General features: G+C 47.8%; 2 protein-coding genes across 3 annotated transcripts in view; both read left to right on the top strand.

Moving 5' to 3' along the window:
- Positions 1-1,262, top strand: part of STN1 (STN1 subunit of CST complex) — a 54,760-nt gene extending 53,498 nt beyond the window's left edge. For both annotated transcript variants that reach the window (XM_075154987.1, XM_075154986.1), the window contains one exon: positions 594-1,262. The gene's annotated coding sequence lies outside the window, so the exon portion shown is untranslated. The remainder of the gene's footprint in view (positions 1-593) is intronic.
- A 1,721-nt stretch (positions 1,263-2,983) lies between these two features.
- SH3PXD2A (SH3 and PX domains 2A) overlaps positions 2,984-16,076 on the top strand; it is a 267,687-nt gene continuing 254,594 nt past the window's right edge. The window contains exon 1 of the mRNA XM_075154979.1: positions 2,984-3,129. Within this exon, the coding sequence (XP_075011080.1) occupies positions 3,058-3,129 (72 nt within the window). The 5' untranslated portion in view covers positions 2,984-3,057. The remainder of the gene's footprint in view (positions 3,130-16,076) is intronic.

Genomic DNA, 16,076 nt, shown 5'->3' with positions numbered 1-16,076 from the left:
GTCTTCAGAAGTCTGAATTTCCCAGCATGTTCCTCAGCTGCATTTTATTGGAACCATGAGTCTGTAAAGGTGAATTATTAAATCAGCTGTTGATATTAATATATGTATTAAAAATGTTAATAATAGCAGTGATGTTCCCATGTAATGATAGGACTTAAGTAATGGAGACTTTAAGAAAAAAATATAAATACTAGGAGATTTAGGATTAAAATCCCTAGAGTTAGTTATCTTCCTACAAATTCACAGTGCCTCAGCCTGTGGTCCTAGTCAGGGACAGACTCTTTGGCACGTGGGCTCGGTCATCCAACGAGCCTGCCATGCTCTTTGCTGCGTACTCAGTCTTTCTCTTGTTCAGTCCCAGCAGCCGGAGCCTGGCTCTCCAGCACAAGGCTGGGAAGTGCTGTCAGCTTCATTTTCCCAGCTGCTGCCTAACAGAGGAGCAGATTTTCCCAAGCCTGCAGCATAATAAGGGGTTTCAGTTGTTTTCTGCCAGTCTTGCAACAGTCTGGGATCGGACTCCCATTAGACTGGGTGTTGTACATATTTTAAAAGAACAATCCATGCCCCTAGCAACATGCATTTTTCCTATGTAGATGGAGGGATGCAGCAAACAAACAAGGAGAGCAGAAGGTGGCGGTGAACACAAAACCGGCAGACGATGGAGGAGGAGGGGAGCCAGATCTGTACAAGGGCCGGGCAGGCTTCGCAGCTGGAGAAGGTTGTCTAGAGCGGTGGAGAATCAAGTTGTCTTGAACAGAGAAAAGGTGAATGGTGGACCAGATGTCGTGAAAGTACGGGGTAGAGACCAAGGGAGCACGAACCCAACTCCAAAGCACCGCTCTCGAGTTGGACCGAAAATAGCAGCTTCTTCCCTACAAAGGCAGATGAGAATACCAGTAAAAAGATGCCAGTTAGTAAGAATGTCAGGAAGGATGGGGCAGAGTGTTTCGAGAAATGATGTATTTTGTCTTTCTCTCACAATGACATGTTTTGAAAGCTGATTTAAAACAAACCTTGAGTGTTTTTAACAATGGGGGAGGACCCTTTTTTTTTTTTGACAGGGTGATGGAATGTGTGATATATATTGATAGTGGCTCACAGGAAAGAGACATCCAAGACCCAAAAGACTGGCCACACCAGGCATATTTTTATCAATGGGTTATTTGAATATTTACATTTTCAAGGAAGAATTTTCTTTGTTTGCTCTGCACACCAGGGACTTCTTGGCCAGTCTAAACAGTAAAGGTTTCTAATGTAAATAATTGCTCTGCTGCCTTGTGTCATGTATGAGGATTAGAGGTGGCAAGTCCCTCAAAGAAGAGGAGGGAAGAGGGTGCTCTGAAGGAGAAAAGACAAGCCTAAAAAGTGACAACAGAGGTGGGCACATCAGCTTTTCCCCTCTGTCACCCTCCCGTTACCAAAAGCTGGTCTCACGTATGCCTGCACACATCCTTGGGTGGGATGCCGGGATTTTAGCATTTTATGCCAGTTCACTCGTTTTGGTAAACTGTGTGTAGTAGCTGAGGAGGGAGGAGAAGGCTGGCTCAGAGCATCTTTCCCTGGCATTATGCAGCAGGTACCTGGTTCCCACCTGGCAGCAGTCGGTAGCTGCGTGCTGATGGTGCTGCTCCTGGGTTTCCTTCTTCTTTTAAGCTGCTTCTGGAAACCAGCTATTGTTTGAAATCAACCACTTTCAAGCGTCAGCCTTCAGGCTCAACTATCTATGGCTTTGTGACTCTGGTGTCTCTCTCATGATCGTTGTTGCGGGGCTAGTAACCCTTGTAAAAGTCGTGATTCAGAAACTGTGCCTACAGCGCGTATAATGAAATCACATTGAGGTTGACTGTTCTCATTGTAAATATGGGGCTTTTTTTCAAGGAGCTGGGACCTTTCTGCGCTCCTAGGCTTGCAGGTCTGGCGCTGTCAGCAGCACTCTGGAAGCTTACTGGAAAATCTGCATGGGCTGCTGTTGAAGAGGCTTCAGAGGAATGGGAGATCTTAGTGACTTCAGTTAATTTGGTGAATAGCTAATGAATGTCATGAAACGAGCTGAGGGCTGGAAGATCACATATAAGTTCCTATTTCTGATGTAACTTTCAGATAATCATATGCAAAGTAATGACGCATTATTAAAAAAAAAAAACTGAAATTTCTAGGGCAAATTCTTCTTGAAGTGTGACTGGGGAAGATGACACTCATTTATTTATATATGTATATACGAAGAGCTGAAATGGGTTTATCGCCCTAAAAGCCCACGTGACAGAGTCTGTGCGACCTTCCTCTGGCTTTGATCCTTCTGTGGCCCCGCGGGCCAGGGCCCCATGGACCTCCCCAAGCGGTGGCCAGCCTTGAGCTCCCAGCTGGAGCCTGGTGGGCTGCAGGGTCGGCCCTGCTGGCTTGCAGGTTTCCGGCACGACCCTGGCCGGCCGCTCGGGGGGGGTTATCTCGGACACTTTCTGCAGGGATGGAGGGCCCCGGAGGCATCCCGTCCTTCCTCTGCCCCGGGCGGTCCCTTCACCCGGGGTCTCCTTGAGGCCGGGCCGGGGTGTCTGAGCAGCCCCGGACCGAGGCGGAGGGTGGGGGCCCGGCCGGGGCTGGGGGCAGCTCCGGGAGGGAGAGGGCCTTCCGCCCCCGGCCTTCGCCACCGCCCCCGGGGTGTGAGGGGGCACTCGGCGGGAGGCCGCGGCCGGCCGCCATCTCAGGGCAGGCCGCGCCCCCCGCCACCGGGGGGCGGTGGCTCCCGGTCCCCTCCCGTCCCGTCCCGCGGCGCCCCCCGGGGCCGCCCGGGGGCGGGGCCGGCGGCCGGGCCCTGCCCCTCCCACCGCCCCTGCCGCCGCACTGGCCGCGCAGCCTGAGGCAGCGGGCAGGGCGCGGAGCCGGGCCGCTGCCGCCGCGAGGGGGGAGCCGCTGCCGCGGCACGGGGCGGAGCCGGCACCGGGGCATCCTCCCGCCCGCCCGCCCGCCGCGCCGGCCGGCATCGCCGCGGCGGGCAGCGCGGCGGAGGGTGCTGCCAGCGCCGGGAGGGAGCGGCGGAGCCCCGCCGCGGGGTGCGCGAAGATGCTTTCCTACAGCGTGCTGGACGCCAACGTGGTGGACGTGGAGAAGCGGAGGAACCCCTCGAAGCACTACGTGAGTGGCGGCGGGGCCCGGCCGAGCCCCCGGTCCGCCGCCGGGCGGGCTGCCTGCCGGCGGGGGGCGGCGCACGTGTGCGGGCGGCGGGACAGGACGGGGCCGGGCGCGGTGCGGTGCCCGGAGCGCGGAGCGTGCCCCGCCGGGCGGGAGGCGCTGCCTCGGGGCGCCGTCCCCCGCCTGACCTTGGACAAGGCACCCGTCCCCGGGCAGCCCTGGCTGCCGACGCGCCCGCCCCGTTTGCCCCTGCGGGGACGCAGGTGAGGGGCCCGCGAGGCTCCGGGCGGCCGGGGGCAGCGGGGACCCGGAGGCGTGCGGAAAGGTGGCTGGCTATGGAAATGCGGCTTTTTTTCCTCACCCTTTTTCATCCCCTGCTTGGTGTTGTCTTTTTTTTTTTTTTTTTTTGATGTTACAATTTTGAAGTTTCCTTCCCTCCTGAAGGTGGATCTTCCCTTCTTGCTCAGCAAGATCCAGCACAGGATGGGACAGGTCTCTCGGCTCCCCAGTTTGTCTCCATCCTGGCCACGCACTACAGAGTGCCTGGTGGGGAGCGGAGCAAGCTTCTCCTGCCATAGGGTCAGGGATCCGGAGATGCTGAATGCATCTTTACTCATTTTCTCCCATAAGTTACATTAAGACCCTTTTTGAGAGGGGATCCAGTTTGCATGGTTATCAAGGCAGACTCAGAGTTTGGGATCTCTTTCATCTCTCTTTTGCCTTCCTCCTTTCACACCTTACTGCCAATAGCACAGCATCAGAGGAGGATTTTTAACAACCTTCACAGACTCCAGTATTGCAGGGTGTCATGTGGAAGTGTCTTTGCCTGCAGGAGTTCGCAGTGTACAGTGGAGTAGCTTTTGCCCATCCACTGAAGCAGAGGAGGCATCTTTTCTTCCCTCTCTGGCTGTTTCTGGGTTTTAGTTGCACCAAATCCTTTAACTCTTTCCTCAAAATACAACTTGTATTTTAATACACAGAAGATTGGATTTATATATAGAGAAGGCAAATCATCCAGCTTTGGTAAGGAAAAGCCTGAGAGGGGGTTGCATCTGGTGTGAAATCTGAGTATACTGTGTTTCCTGGCATTGCACGTCTGCCAGATTTCTTCAGAGCTGGTCAGCATTTGAATGGGTTGCCTGAAAGGTAAGGCTGAAGATCGGACATAAGGCTTTGTATTAGTATTTCACATCGCTGAGCTTTTTACTCTAAGACTTAAACCGTAACCCAGCTTAAGGCTAGAGGGCACTATGTTGCTGAGAGATGCTGATTTGTAGATGTAAAGCTGAAGCTCTCATCTACCGTGGAATTAAGCATCTTGTGCCCAATTCATAGGAGTGGAAGTTTTAGGTCTCGTGTCCTCTCAGGTTGCCAGCTGGACCTGTGCGCTCAGCCTATTACTCATTCACTGCTTCCAGGCGGGAAAGGCTTCTTTAGCTTTTACAAGCTGCTGCTGTGAATTGTGGCTGACACGACTGCAGGCTGTTATCTCACCTGAAAGGTGGTGGCAATTCAGCATCAGAGAAGTACGTCTGCCAAGCGCAAAGATATACAAAAGAACTGGTAACAATACCTTCCCAATCACCAAGAGAAATTGACGTTGTTAATTTCTTATTTGTTGGAAAGTAACAAGAAAACAAGGATTTAAATCCTGTATTTGCAGTTTTGAAAGAAAATATTTCTCGTGTTTTCCTGCAGAAACACATTTGTATTTCCTTGATGATCATTGTCTTTGCATTTTAACAACAGTAACCTAAACTGTTCAAAGAAGCTCTCTTTAATGCTTCTAGCAGCAAACCTATTTCTTCCCCTTCACCTTCCTCTCTGTACACCTTTTCTAATATTATCTTCTGCACAACAGTTCTAACTGTGTGTCCAGTTCTTGGCCAAAAAATCACAAACTAAATGGTTGGCTGACTAGTGTTTTGTCTGCCTTTTGTCATACTTACTCTCAATCTCTGGCTGTACAGTATTCACAATAGCGTCTTGGTTCACAAACAAGCATTGGAGTAATTCAGTTAAAAATAATAGTCATCCATGTCCTTGTGAATCTCTTTCTTTTAGATGAGTGAAGTAGCCCACAGGTTCAAAAACCTTGGATTCTTCGTTTCCTAGGTTGCAGTTTGCTGCAGATACATGTGCTGCAGCCTTTCATCTGGCTTTGGCTGGAGTAACTCACTGAGGGTGGACCCGCGCTGTCAAAGAATTTAATTCCCTGGGTCTGATCTATTGATCACTGTTAGTTTGGTTCTGTACTCTTCTTTAACATGAAACAACTATTTTCTTCTGAAATGAATATATATGTGACTTGGGATTTAGTTCTCTCCATCGCCTGTGGATAGTTTGGGGAGTGCAAAGCTTGGTGCTCTCTGCCTTATGTGGCTGTGTAATATCAAAAAGCCTTTCTACCTCCAACATCTGTAAACAGCTTCATGCCATGCCTTCAGGCCTCGCGACACATACCCTGGCATCAGATTAATGATATGTTTCTCTGGTGGATGGTGACATAGGTATTGCAGGCATTTTAACATGACTCCCTTTCCTTTTAATTGTGATCTTTCAGGGCCGTGGTGGAGCCTGGAGAGATGAAGGCAAGTCTTAGGCGTTGTGGGCATGTGGAGAGGGCTAAATGTGAGCAGCACGTAAGCCCCTGCACTGCTTGGCCTAGATGCCAGGAATCATTCCCTGGAGCAGATGTCTTTCATGATACGAGCGTAGCTTTTGTGGCCTTGACTCAAGAAAGGAAAAGAAAGAAGGCGGCTTTGCATATCCTCTGCTATGATCCCTGTGTGTGAAACTTCTGAAGAGATTAATACCTCACTGGAAGATTTGTAGGGCTCTGCACATGGGAAGAGATTAAAGTCTTGGATCCAGTGCTATTTGATAGGAGCCCAGCCAGCTCTCTCTCCCCCCTTGGAAACTGCTACTAGGGAAGGAATCTGCAATGCCTTCCTCTGCATCCCTGTCAGCAACCGGGTTGCACAACGCCACCCGGTTGGCTGGGGGCCCTGGATGGCAGCATGTGAAAGGATAAACAGAAGGTTGGGTCGATAACCACATGCCTCTTGTATGGTATATCCCTAATATAAGTTACTGCTGCTCTTACAGCTTTTGACTTTCCAAATTAATTTCCTATTCTTTCTCCATACTGATGGTCTTTTAAAAATTGATTTGTGCTTGATAATACTTTCAGTTGTTAAATCTCCTTGCTTTCCCCCTTCCCTTTTCTTTTAACAAGAACAATGTCAGGAAGGTCAAGTCTGGGTTTTTTGGAAAGACCCTTGGTGCAACAGGGGTCATACATTGGCTGAGCAATTCTGTGGTGAAGCTGCGTGGATTAGGACGTTGCAGTTAATGGTTGAAGGTGTCAGTTATTCTGAAGAGAAAAAGCTGGTAACAAAATCCAAATCCCTTTTCTGGCCTCTGCTAAGTTTTAAACGGTCTGAAAGTCTCTTCTCTCAGTTGCTGAAGTTCGATCTGTTTATGGGGTAGCTTCTCTGGCTTTTAGTCTGAAATTGTGATTGTCTGAATTAAACTGAAATCATCCCAAACCAGAAATGCATTCTCTATTTAAAAAGACCTACTGCTCATGTTTGCCTCCTTTAACCATCCATTGAGGAGCTTAAACAAGACATCCTCCCCTCCCCTCTCTCTGTTTCCAGGTTACCTTTAGGCACATAGCTTACTCTTTACCCAAATGTCTGACTCCTTTAGAAGCCCTGCAGGGAGCCTCTGCCTACCAGATGTGCTTGATCCTGCTCTCAGGCTGGTGAGAGGTGGTTAGCACCTTCACCTGTTCACAGCTTTGCAGGACCTGGGTGATGGCAAACATTCATTAGAAGCCAAATGAATGGGATCCCCCACCCCCCTCCCTGACCACTTGCTCTTCCGCAGAGGACTGAGTAGTTGCTGATGTGCATTATCTCACTAGGCGTTTATATGCTTGAGGTCATTTCTGAGGTCTCTAAGTGTGCCTGTGTTATCCCAAGGGCAGGGATGGGTACAGCAGTACAGATTTCCTCTTCCAGCACTACTCAACTCCTGTTGCAGTTGGGCTTTGTGTGTTTTTCAGCTTTGTACAGCATGGAGGGAAGGTAAAACGCTCTTGCTTTACAAGCGTCTGCCCTGGCTCTTTCCAGTTAGAGTGAGGTGCATTGCTGCTTTTAGTCATCTGAGATGTCTGCATACTGTCCCAATTCCTCCTCAGGGTAATTGTTTGCTAATGCCATCTCGAAACCTCTCGAGATCACTCTTGTAGGAATCTCTGTGCTGCATGGATATGGTTGCTAAACTCCTCGGGGCATTGCCATTGCTGAATTTTAAGGGATTGAGTCCTGCTGTGTTGGGTTTCAGCGCTGCTCCCAGGAGAACGTGAGTGTGCTTGTTACAAGTAACCTGTCGTAAAATGTCAGCATGCTTTGAAGAAAAAACTTGTACTGCTAGGGTCAAGCTCTGTTCCTTGTGTCTTAGCTGCTCCTGCTTACTGCTTAGGCTCAAGAGCGACTCAGATTCGATCAGGCATCTTCATGGCTTTATTTCTCTTTGTTGCAAGCTGCTGGTTACACAAAGGCCAGCACTGACGAGGAGGGTCTGGACATGTCATGGGTTTAGTGGCAAGGATCTTTGTTCCTGTGTTGGTCCCTCATTGCAACCATGGGGGAAGGAGCTAGATTCCCCCTGCTTGGGTCATCAAATGGGTTGTCCAGTGTGGCCCTGCCTGCAGGTCTGAGTTGAGGAGCTCCATGTGCCATTTGTGCTAGGAGTACCAGCAGCTCATGGGTAAGAAAAGCTCAGCCTGGCTTTTTTTGACCCTTTTAATTAGCAGAGCTGGAGACTGTGAGCCAGATCTCTTCCAGAGTGAACAGGATGTGACATACCTGGAGCTCATGTGGCCAGTGCCCAGTGAGGGACCTGATGCGAATCAGAAGGCAGTGTTAGATGAGTAGATGGAGTACCTATTTAGGATTTGTGATCCATTTTCTGCTCTCCCCTTTCCCCCATCAAGACACCCTGTGTGGCTTTCCTTCCAGGGGCCATGATCCAGCTTGACTCACTGGTCTGAATAATTACTATTATTATTGTTATAATTATTATCATCATCATCATCATCATTACTATTATCTTTGCCTGAGGTGCTGGGAAGGAGCAAGAAAATTAGCAGGCTGCTCTGTGACTTCATCGTTCCTCAGAACTGAACTTCTGTGCATTGGCAAGGGTTATGTCAAAGGTGGTTGTGTTCCCCTGTGCGCATAGCAGAGGAGAGCTCAGGAGAAAGCAGATTGGGATAAAACATTCTCTCTCACTTGCAGTGGCTTTCTCTGTATGTAGATCACCACCCTGCTGGGGTAGACCTAAGTCTTTAAGGATAATTTCCACTGCTCTGCCTGTTTTAGATGCAAATCTTATGATTTTGCAGACTACAAAATTTTCATTGTTTTTTAATGTCTGATGAAATATGTCAGGAAGAAAAGAAGTCAGTATTTCTGAAATATCTGGAAGCTGTGGATAGACAGTTCTCTGCAGGTTGGTTCAACTCTTTGCCCCTGCTCCCAAATGGCCAGAGGAGCAAGGATAGCAGGAGGGAGAGATCAAATCTTGCTAGTCCAAAGCTGCCTGCACCCACTAGTGCCCAGAGGACCTCTCTCTTCCTTATCGCTGCAACCAGTTCTTGATGAAAGTATTGCTTGTTGAAGTGGAATTCTTCCCTAACAGCAGAGGTTTTAGTTTCCGTGTCCTGTTGGGTTTTTTACTTTTCCGGCACCACTGTTTTATGAGGCCAACATAATGTACAGGTTTTTCCTATTCACTGCCTTGAGAGATTCACTTTCTTCCCTTTCTCAGCATCCTCTTAGCCTTCCAGTGCCGTACTTGCATATGATTCTCTCTCTTGGAGGTCTTTTCCATGTTACCTTGTCTTAGGAAGTGCCCAAGAGAGTGCCCAAACCTCTTGAGCTTGTTCAGAGGAGGTTTGCAAAGTAGCTCAGATGCTTTAGGCATCTACCTGCTTTTCATCATGCACTGTCTGGCAGTTATTGCCTCTGTAACTCAAGGCTTCTTCAGCAGGCAGTAGGGTAGCCCAGCAGATTAAGGAGCAATCACAGTCCTTTCTTCCAGCAGAGTCGTGGGTTGGTAACATTCAGCCAAGAGACAGTATTATCTAAATTCAACAGTTTGCAAAGTAAACGGCTATCCCCAGTCATAGGAGTAGATTAAAAACCAGTAGAGAGACAAGGTAGTTGTCCTGATTTGTTGTGGTCAGGGCAGAATGAAATAACACAGGAGGCTTCACATCCCTGCAGGCTGCCTGTACTGGGTCTCCTGTGGTTGAGCCTGCAGCGTGCTGGGAGGGGCAGCTGAAAGAAAGCTCAGAGAAAAGCTTTTAGCAAGCCCGTGAGCTGGGGGCAACAGCTCCTAAAGCCTCCAAGTTCCATTTTAAAAGTGACAAAGATGCCACTGTTGACTTTCACTGGGACTTGGTTACCAGGGAGATGTTGTCCTAAGAGACAGCACAAATGCTGCAGGTGACCTCTGGCTCCATAAGAGCCCTGTGTGCGGTGGGTGGGTGGGTGGGTGCTGGGGCCCACTTGTGCAACAGCTTCATGGGTTGTAGTCAAAATTATGCCAGTCTCACTGCTTTAAGCTAAAAGGGAGAGGAATGGAGAGACCAAATCGTGCCCTTTTCCCAGAAGGGGTGACTGGAGAGGGAGATGAACAGACATCCTAAGGAAGCAAGTGATGGAATAGGAAGTGGAGCCCAGACTTCCTGCATCCCAGAGCAGCCCGTCTGTTCATCCCACCCGTGCACCTAGCCCTTAGAGAGATGGGCAGCCCGAAGGTATTGCCCTCCTCCCATCCCTGCGAGGTAGGGTATATGCTGGTACCCTCATTGGGAAGATGAGGCAAAGAGAGGTTAAGTGGTTGGCTCAAGGCCACCCATGAAGTGTGTGGCAGTATTTTCTATTCTTTTCTGTGGCTTCCAAAGCAGTCTTGCAAGTTATCTGATAAAAGTACACAGCCTGAAAAAATACTACTCTCGTATTCTGTCATTGTCTTCCTCAAAACCCATTTCCCATTTTATATGGATTAAACAGGAAGAGGGATTCAATGTGACCCTACCTGAGGCAGGAGGTGACGTACAAGCTCTCTAATTTAGTCATTTGGGAGGAAACAGCTGGACCTTCTAATGTGAGATGATTTTCTTTTTTTTTTTTTGATCTTCCTTTTTCATGCCGTATCCTCTTAATCCGTGCCTGCTCACGCAAAGGGAACTGGTCCCCAGTAACCACGGAGAAGAGCAGGATCATTAGAGGGGGCTGACAGCACCATGCGTTGTTTGGCATTGTGAAGCTGAATGCTTTCTTGTAGCTACAGTTGACACCTTCTTGCCTGGAGCATGCTGTGTAAATATTACATGAAGAAGGGAGAGAGCTGCACAGTAGCATGCTGTTTGAAATTGGTGGTGTCTGCTGCTTAATCAGGTAGTGTCAAAACCAAATACAGTCAAGTCAACGGAAAAAAAACTCCCAGTAACTTCCCTGGGCGTTGGCTCACACCTCATAGAGAGGCTTTATTGAAAGTTTTACTGAGAAGTTTGTAATTACTATGTTTTTTAATATAGTGCATCTCCCTTTGTCGTTACTATAAAAGCAAAAACATATTCTCCAGGATCTCTCTGTTATTCTCTTCTAGGCAGGGACATCATCACATTTGGGACAGGGGGGAAGGCAGAAGGAAACCAGGTGGATTTCTTCACCTGAAAGGATTTTGAAGTGAGACATCTTTCAACCTAGTTAGAACCTTCCCACGTTAGCTTGCTCACTTACTCTTTGCACCACCTTCTAGGTGAATATATAATAATAACCTAGTCAGTCTCTCAAACTCACATTCACTAAATGTCAGCCATACGATATACTCATTGTATGTATTTATAAATATGGAGGTTTTTGGAATGCATAAGAGCCTTTATTACAAAGCAAGGATGCTTTAGCACTAAAGCATGGGCAGACAGACCTGAAAGATGGTTTCTGCACTGGGCTGTTAATACAAGCGATGACACACAGATACAGGCAGGTGGGGGCAGTGAGACAATATCAACTAGCTGAGCAGGTAATCGTCTCGGCATAATGGTAACCCAAACTACTGTCTGGTTGTCGTTTAGGCATCATTGCAAAGAATGGGCATGAAGAAGGATAACATAGTAACACTTCAAATTGCCCTGGGGTGAAGGTAGAGCAGAGAGATATTCTATTCGTTGTAGTACCTGTAAGTGCTTGAATGTGGTGGTGTTAACTGGTGCTGTCATGCTTAGGGTGGCCTGTGACAACTGTCAAGATTCTCCTCTTGATTTTATTGAGCTATTCATTTTAGCAAAGCTACTCCTTATTCCAGTTTTTGGAAGAGCTCAATGTGTAGGGAACAAACCAAGCCTTTAGACTGGGAGCATTCTACTTCTGTGGGCAGAATATACATCCCCAAATCTGTGTCTTCATCACAATTTCACATATTGCAGTAGTATGCTGCAGTGTATTTTTAATTGGTCTTAATAGTCACTGACTGCTCTAGCACAGGATCTGGGTGTACCATGGCTTCACAATAAGGCTGTAATGCTGTGTAGTAACATTCATTATTATAATGCAAGTTCTTTAGTTTGTGATGGTTGACTTGCTGGATGGAATGAAATATTCATAGGCTTTAAGTGTCCATAAATACGTGTGTGGTCCCGTACATACTGTGTTTGAAACCTAACTAGCAATAATTATGTTTTGATATGTTGCTGGCGCTGTTTCTCTGACCAATGGGGTGTGTTTTATTTTTCCAGTAAACCACGCTAACTAAACGCAGTGATGCACTAGGCTCCTATGCTCTTAGCAGTCAGTAGCATGATTTTATAACCTTGATGCAAACTTGTTTGCAAGGAAAACATCTCTATCTACATTCATCAGGAGAAACATGCCAAACCACTGCTAACCATAGCTGTTAAACAGGGGCTCGACACTGCCATCCTGTCTCCTTTACAGAAGTCTTCCATAGCTGCCCCTGAAATACTGGAAGCGTGGTTCTCCACTGTCCAGAACAGGCCTGTAAGTGCAAACTTTAATGTGTAAAGTTTATAAATAATCCAGAAAGGTTTGAACTAATGTCCGGTGTGATACACACAAGACATTGTGCAGTGTGGTAGAAGAGCTTGCGTGTGGTGGTGTGGCCTTGGATCATTTGTTTAACCTCGCTGGATCTCACTGTGCTCTGCTGCAAAGCCAACAGGATTTACTCACCTTTTATAAAGTGTAAAGATGTGTGTGTTACCTAAGGGCTGACTGCTAGCATAGGCTTTGAAACCCCCCAGTTTGGGTCATGCTCCTCTACCGGTTGCAGAATGGCAAGGTCATGTTTTTATGCGGAAATGGGAGTCAGACTGTTGCTTCCCCAATAGCGTCAGCAGACATGGTAAATAGAATGATATAAAAGCTACGTTCCCCTCTGAGGAAACGTACATTTAGGATGCCAGCCATGCTTGCCAGCTGTGAGCCTGTTCCTCTAGGGCATTCGTTCCCGTCTTGGGGTCCCAGGGTCTGTGGAGGTATTTGAGGTGAAGCATGCAGTATGGTCTCCTGGGAGCAAGGCCCGTGGCAGTAGGCCACTAGCTGCTGCCGTCTGATTTCTCCCTGGTGTCTCTGTATTCCCCGTCAGGAAAGCTCCCTGGCAGAGGTGAGGTATTCTTGCCAGGCATGCTTGTACCCTCTGGGGTTTGATGCAGCCGAGAGCATCTGAATTACTGTTTTCCTAACTCTGTGAAGATGTGATTTCTAATTGCTCCCTCAGCATGCCCGGAGATTTTCCTACTCTGGCTCAGGCTGTTCTGTTATTATTTAGAAATTAACCCATGCATGTATTTTTTGTGGATAGAAGGTTACTCCTGATTTTCCCCTCTCCAGCAGGTGCAAACCCACAGTAGACGCCGTGGCCTCAAGCAAAATACTTTGAAAATCAGTTCTAAATGTTTTTCCATTCCCCTGCCCTGTGAGTGCGTTGCTGCCCCATCTCTGAGCTCAGTGTATTTCCTTTGCCTGAAAATTTGGCACTCTCTGACACCTGCCTTGCCTCGAGCAGCCTGAGCTGAGGGACGGTTGTTCGTGGGATAGATGCTACGAGAGGCAGCTGAGCTCCCAGTCTTCAGCAGAAGCAGGGCAGCTGGCACAGCCCCTGCTAGTGCCTAAGTGGGAGGCCTGCAGTTTCCCAGGACGGTCACTCCAGCAACTTTCACCGGCATTAAAATCACTTAGAATTTAAAAACAAACAAACAAGGATATGTGAAGTATTTTCCTGGAAAAAAGCCATGGAGAGCAGATTAAGTACATCTCCCTCCTCCCATCTCCCAAATATGTCACAGGAAGAAAGACAAGAGTTCAGCGTTTTCATAAGTGGGATTAAAACAGGCTCTGGAGCTGGCTTCTGGGACGGGACAGAGGAAAGCCAGGAGTAGAAGGGAAGCTCTGTGTGTGTGTGGTTTTTTTATAAATATATCTAGATCAGGTGAAACTGTCAGTATTCCTGAACCAACATTGGCAGTAATATCTCTTTTTATTAATGGAAGGGCTGCTTATTTTCTATTAATAACAAGAGATTAGAGCTGTTGGCTTAAGCAGAGAAGAATAAAAAGTGACTGATTCTAGAGGAACATCCATGCTGGTTTTCCATGTACCAAGGGGTAGCAATCTTGTATCTTCTGCATTTTACAAGCCCTGGACGTCCCTAACAAGTTCTTTCCCTTCCCCGAATCCAGATGTGTTTTCCTCTAATGCTTCAGCAAATGGTGTTTTATAAAGACAACACAGGATGTTTTACATTGAAGAGAATCTAGTAATCTAGTGCAGTAGCCAGCCTCCGAAATACTCTTACTTGAGGCATACAGAAGAGTCTTCCGGCTGTTATTGCTCAGGAAGAGATTTTCTGTTTAATCTTTTGCTGCTGTCTTTGTAACAGCCTATGTCAAAACTCTGGACTGCTTTGAGGCAGCAGCTTTCCACCTGTTTCTGAGCTGGGCAGCTGTAGCTTGCATTTCATCCTTTAATACTGACATCCCCGATTTGTAAAGATAAGTGTAAGTAGTTAAGTTTAAACTAAAAATATTTTATGTGAATTTGTCGTGGGTAACAACCCTTGGAGATTGCAGTACTCATGATCCAGGCAAGAGAGTCCATCAGTCTGTCTTTAAACCTCCCTCTGTCCTCCTGGCATAAGGACCAGTGGCTTTTCCATAGCAATGGTAATTTGCTAGTGGCACCGGAGAGTGATAGCGTGTACTGGTGCGCGAGAGGCACTGCCATCTCGGAGCGAGTCTCCTTTTTTGAAAGAACTGAGGCTCTGGCCCAAGTGAGCGGGATCAGAGGACGTACAGCCTGGGGATGGGACCAAGGTGCTGCCGCGCAGACCCTTGGCCTCACCGCTGATGGTGTTGGCCAAACTGCGTGATGGCAGCCCCGGTATTGGGTTTTCTACTGGTCTGTTCAGCCGTGTATCTGTGTGCCCTGCTGTTGGCCAGGATGAACGTCGGGATTGCTGTTTTACATTATTCTTCTCTTCTTGTGTTGGGGGAGTGTGCAGGTGTTTGGTAGGAATTGGGGTTTTGATCTGAGGCTTTCTCTCTGTGCACACGCATGTGTTTTGCTTCTGTTTTAACATCCATGTTGCTCTGCGTTTGTGGAAGAAGAGTGGATTGGTCAAAGAAGTGGGCTGGAAAGCAGAGGTTTGCAAAGGATCTTTAGGTCCCATTAGAGCTGGTGCCACAGTCCCGGCCAGACCTTAAGAATACTCTTTTATTCTTTGATTTTATTTCCCCCCTTCTTGTGAAAAGCTCTAATCTTGGCCACCGCATGGGGTTATTTCCCATTGTCTTAATTCTGGAGTTTTAGGTGATATTCCAAATGTAGTAGGGCTGGAGTGGAGAGCATCTTGTGGGCAAGCACCAGGGCCTTCCACTGAGTTTTGACGGTCTGTAGAAGGACTGAAAGTATAGCACTGATATGCTTACTGCAGCCTTTATGCCTGAGGAGAGGTGACACAAAGCTTTCCCTGTGTGCTGAGGGCTTTATGGGGTTCTGCCCACCACGTTATCATGTAGTGATGCTAAGCCATCAGGGCTCTAACTCATCGGGTGAGTATAGTGAGATCGTTCTCTACCAGGCACTGGCATTTATGGCAGTCCAGGTGTCCTTGTGTTGGGATCTTGTTTGTGAGGAGCTTAAACTTCTTGGCCGTTGTCTTGCTGTGTGTGAGAGGTGTTGGCTGGGTTATGATAAAGACCTTGACACAGACCAAGTCGAGAGTGCAACTGGCCACGCAAGTTGGATCACAGGGGACTTGAAAACATCCTAAGGAGTCAAACGAAGAAATGATGCCCACTCTTTTTATCTGTAGAAAGGTAAAGACTGCAGATAGTACTAACACAGGATTAGCACTCCATACCTGATTGATATGTGTTTTATCTGCCAGCACCCTGTCCTGCCTGGTCCTTTATCAATCTTCTGCTTCTGGTTAATGTGAGCTGTAGCAGATCTGGGTCAAACCCCTATTGCCAAAAGGCCAACACATTGTCTTTACTGCATGTTGGGACAGAAAGGGTTAAACAGAAGGTGATGGTGGCTAATAGCTTGCTTTAGGCAGTAATACAGCAGTAAATGCTGAAATGACATGGGAACGCTCTGTAGCTGACGTCCTTTCGAGCCTCTCGGTGACATCAAACTCCTGGACCTTTTCCAGCCGAGTTTGGCCTTGCCCCAGTGACAATAGATGTTAATCTGTTGGCTTGTCAAAAAACCGTGTTAGTGGTTTTTTTACAGACCCATTTCCAACCCTCAGATTTCCCTGCTAGTAAACACAGCATTATGTCATTGTTTTACCAGGAGCCAAGCACCAAAGCCAACTTTACAGTGCTGTCATCAGCAAACGTCCAT

The sequence above is a fragment of the Calonectris borealis genome, chromosome 7, assembly GCF_964195595.1.
Source record: "Calonectris borealis chromosome 7, bCalBor7.hap1.2, whole genome shotgun sequence".
NCBI classification, from domain to species: domain Eukaryota; kingdom Metazoa; phylum Chordata; class Aves; order Procellariiformes; family Procellariidae; genus Calonectris; species Calonectris borealis.
The sequence above is the reverse complement of the archived record's forward strand: the minus strand, read 5'-3'. Positions and strand labels throughout refer to the sequence as shown.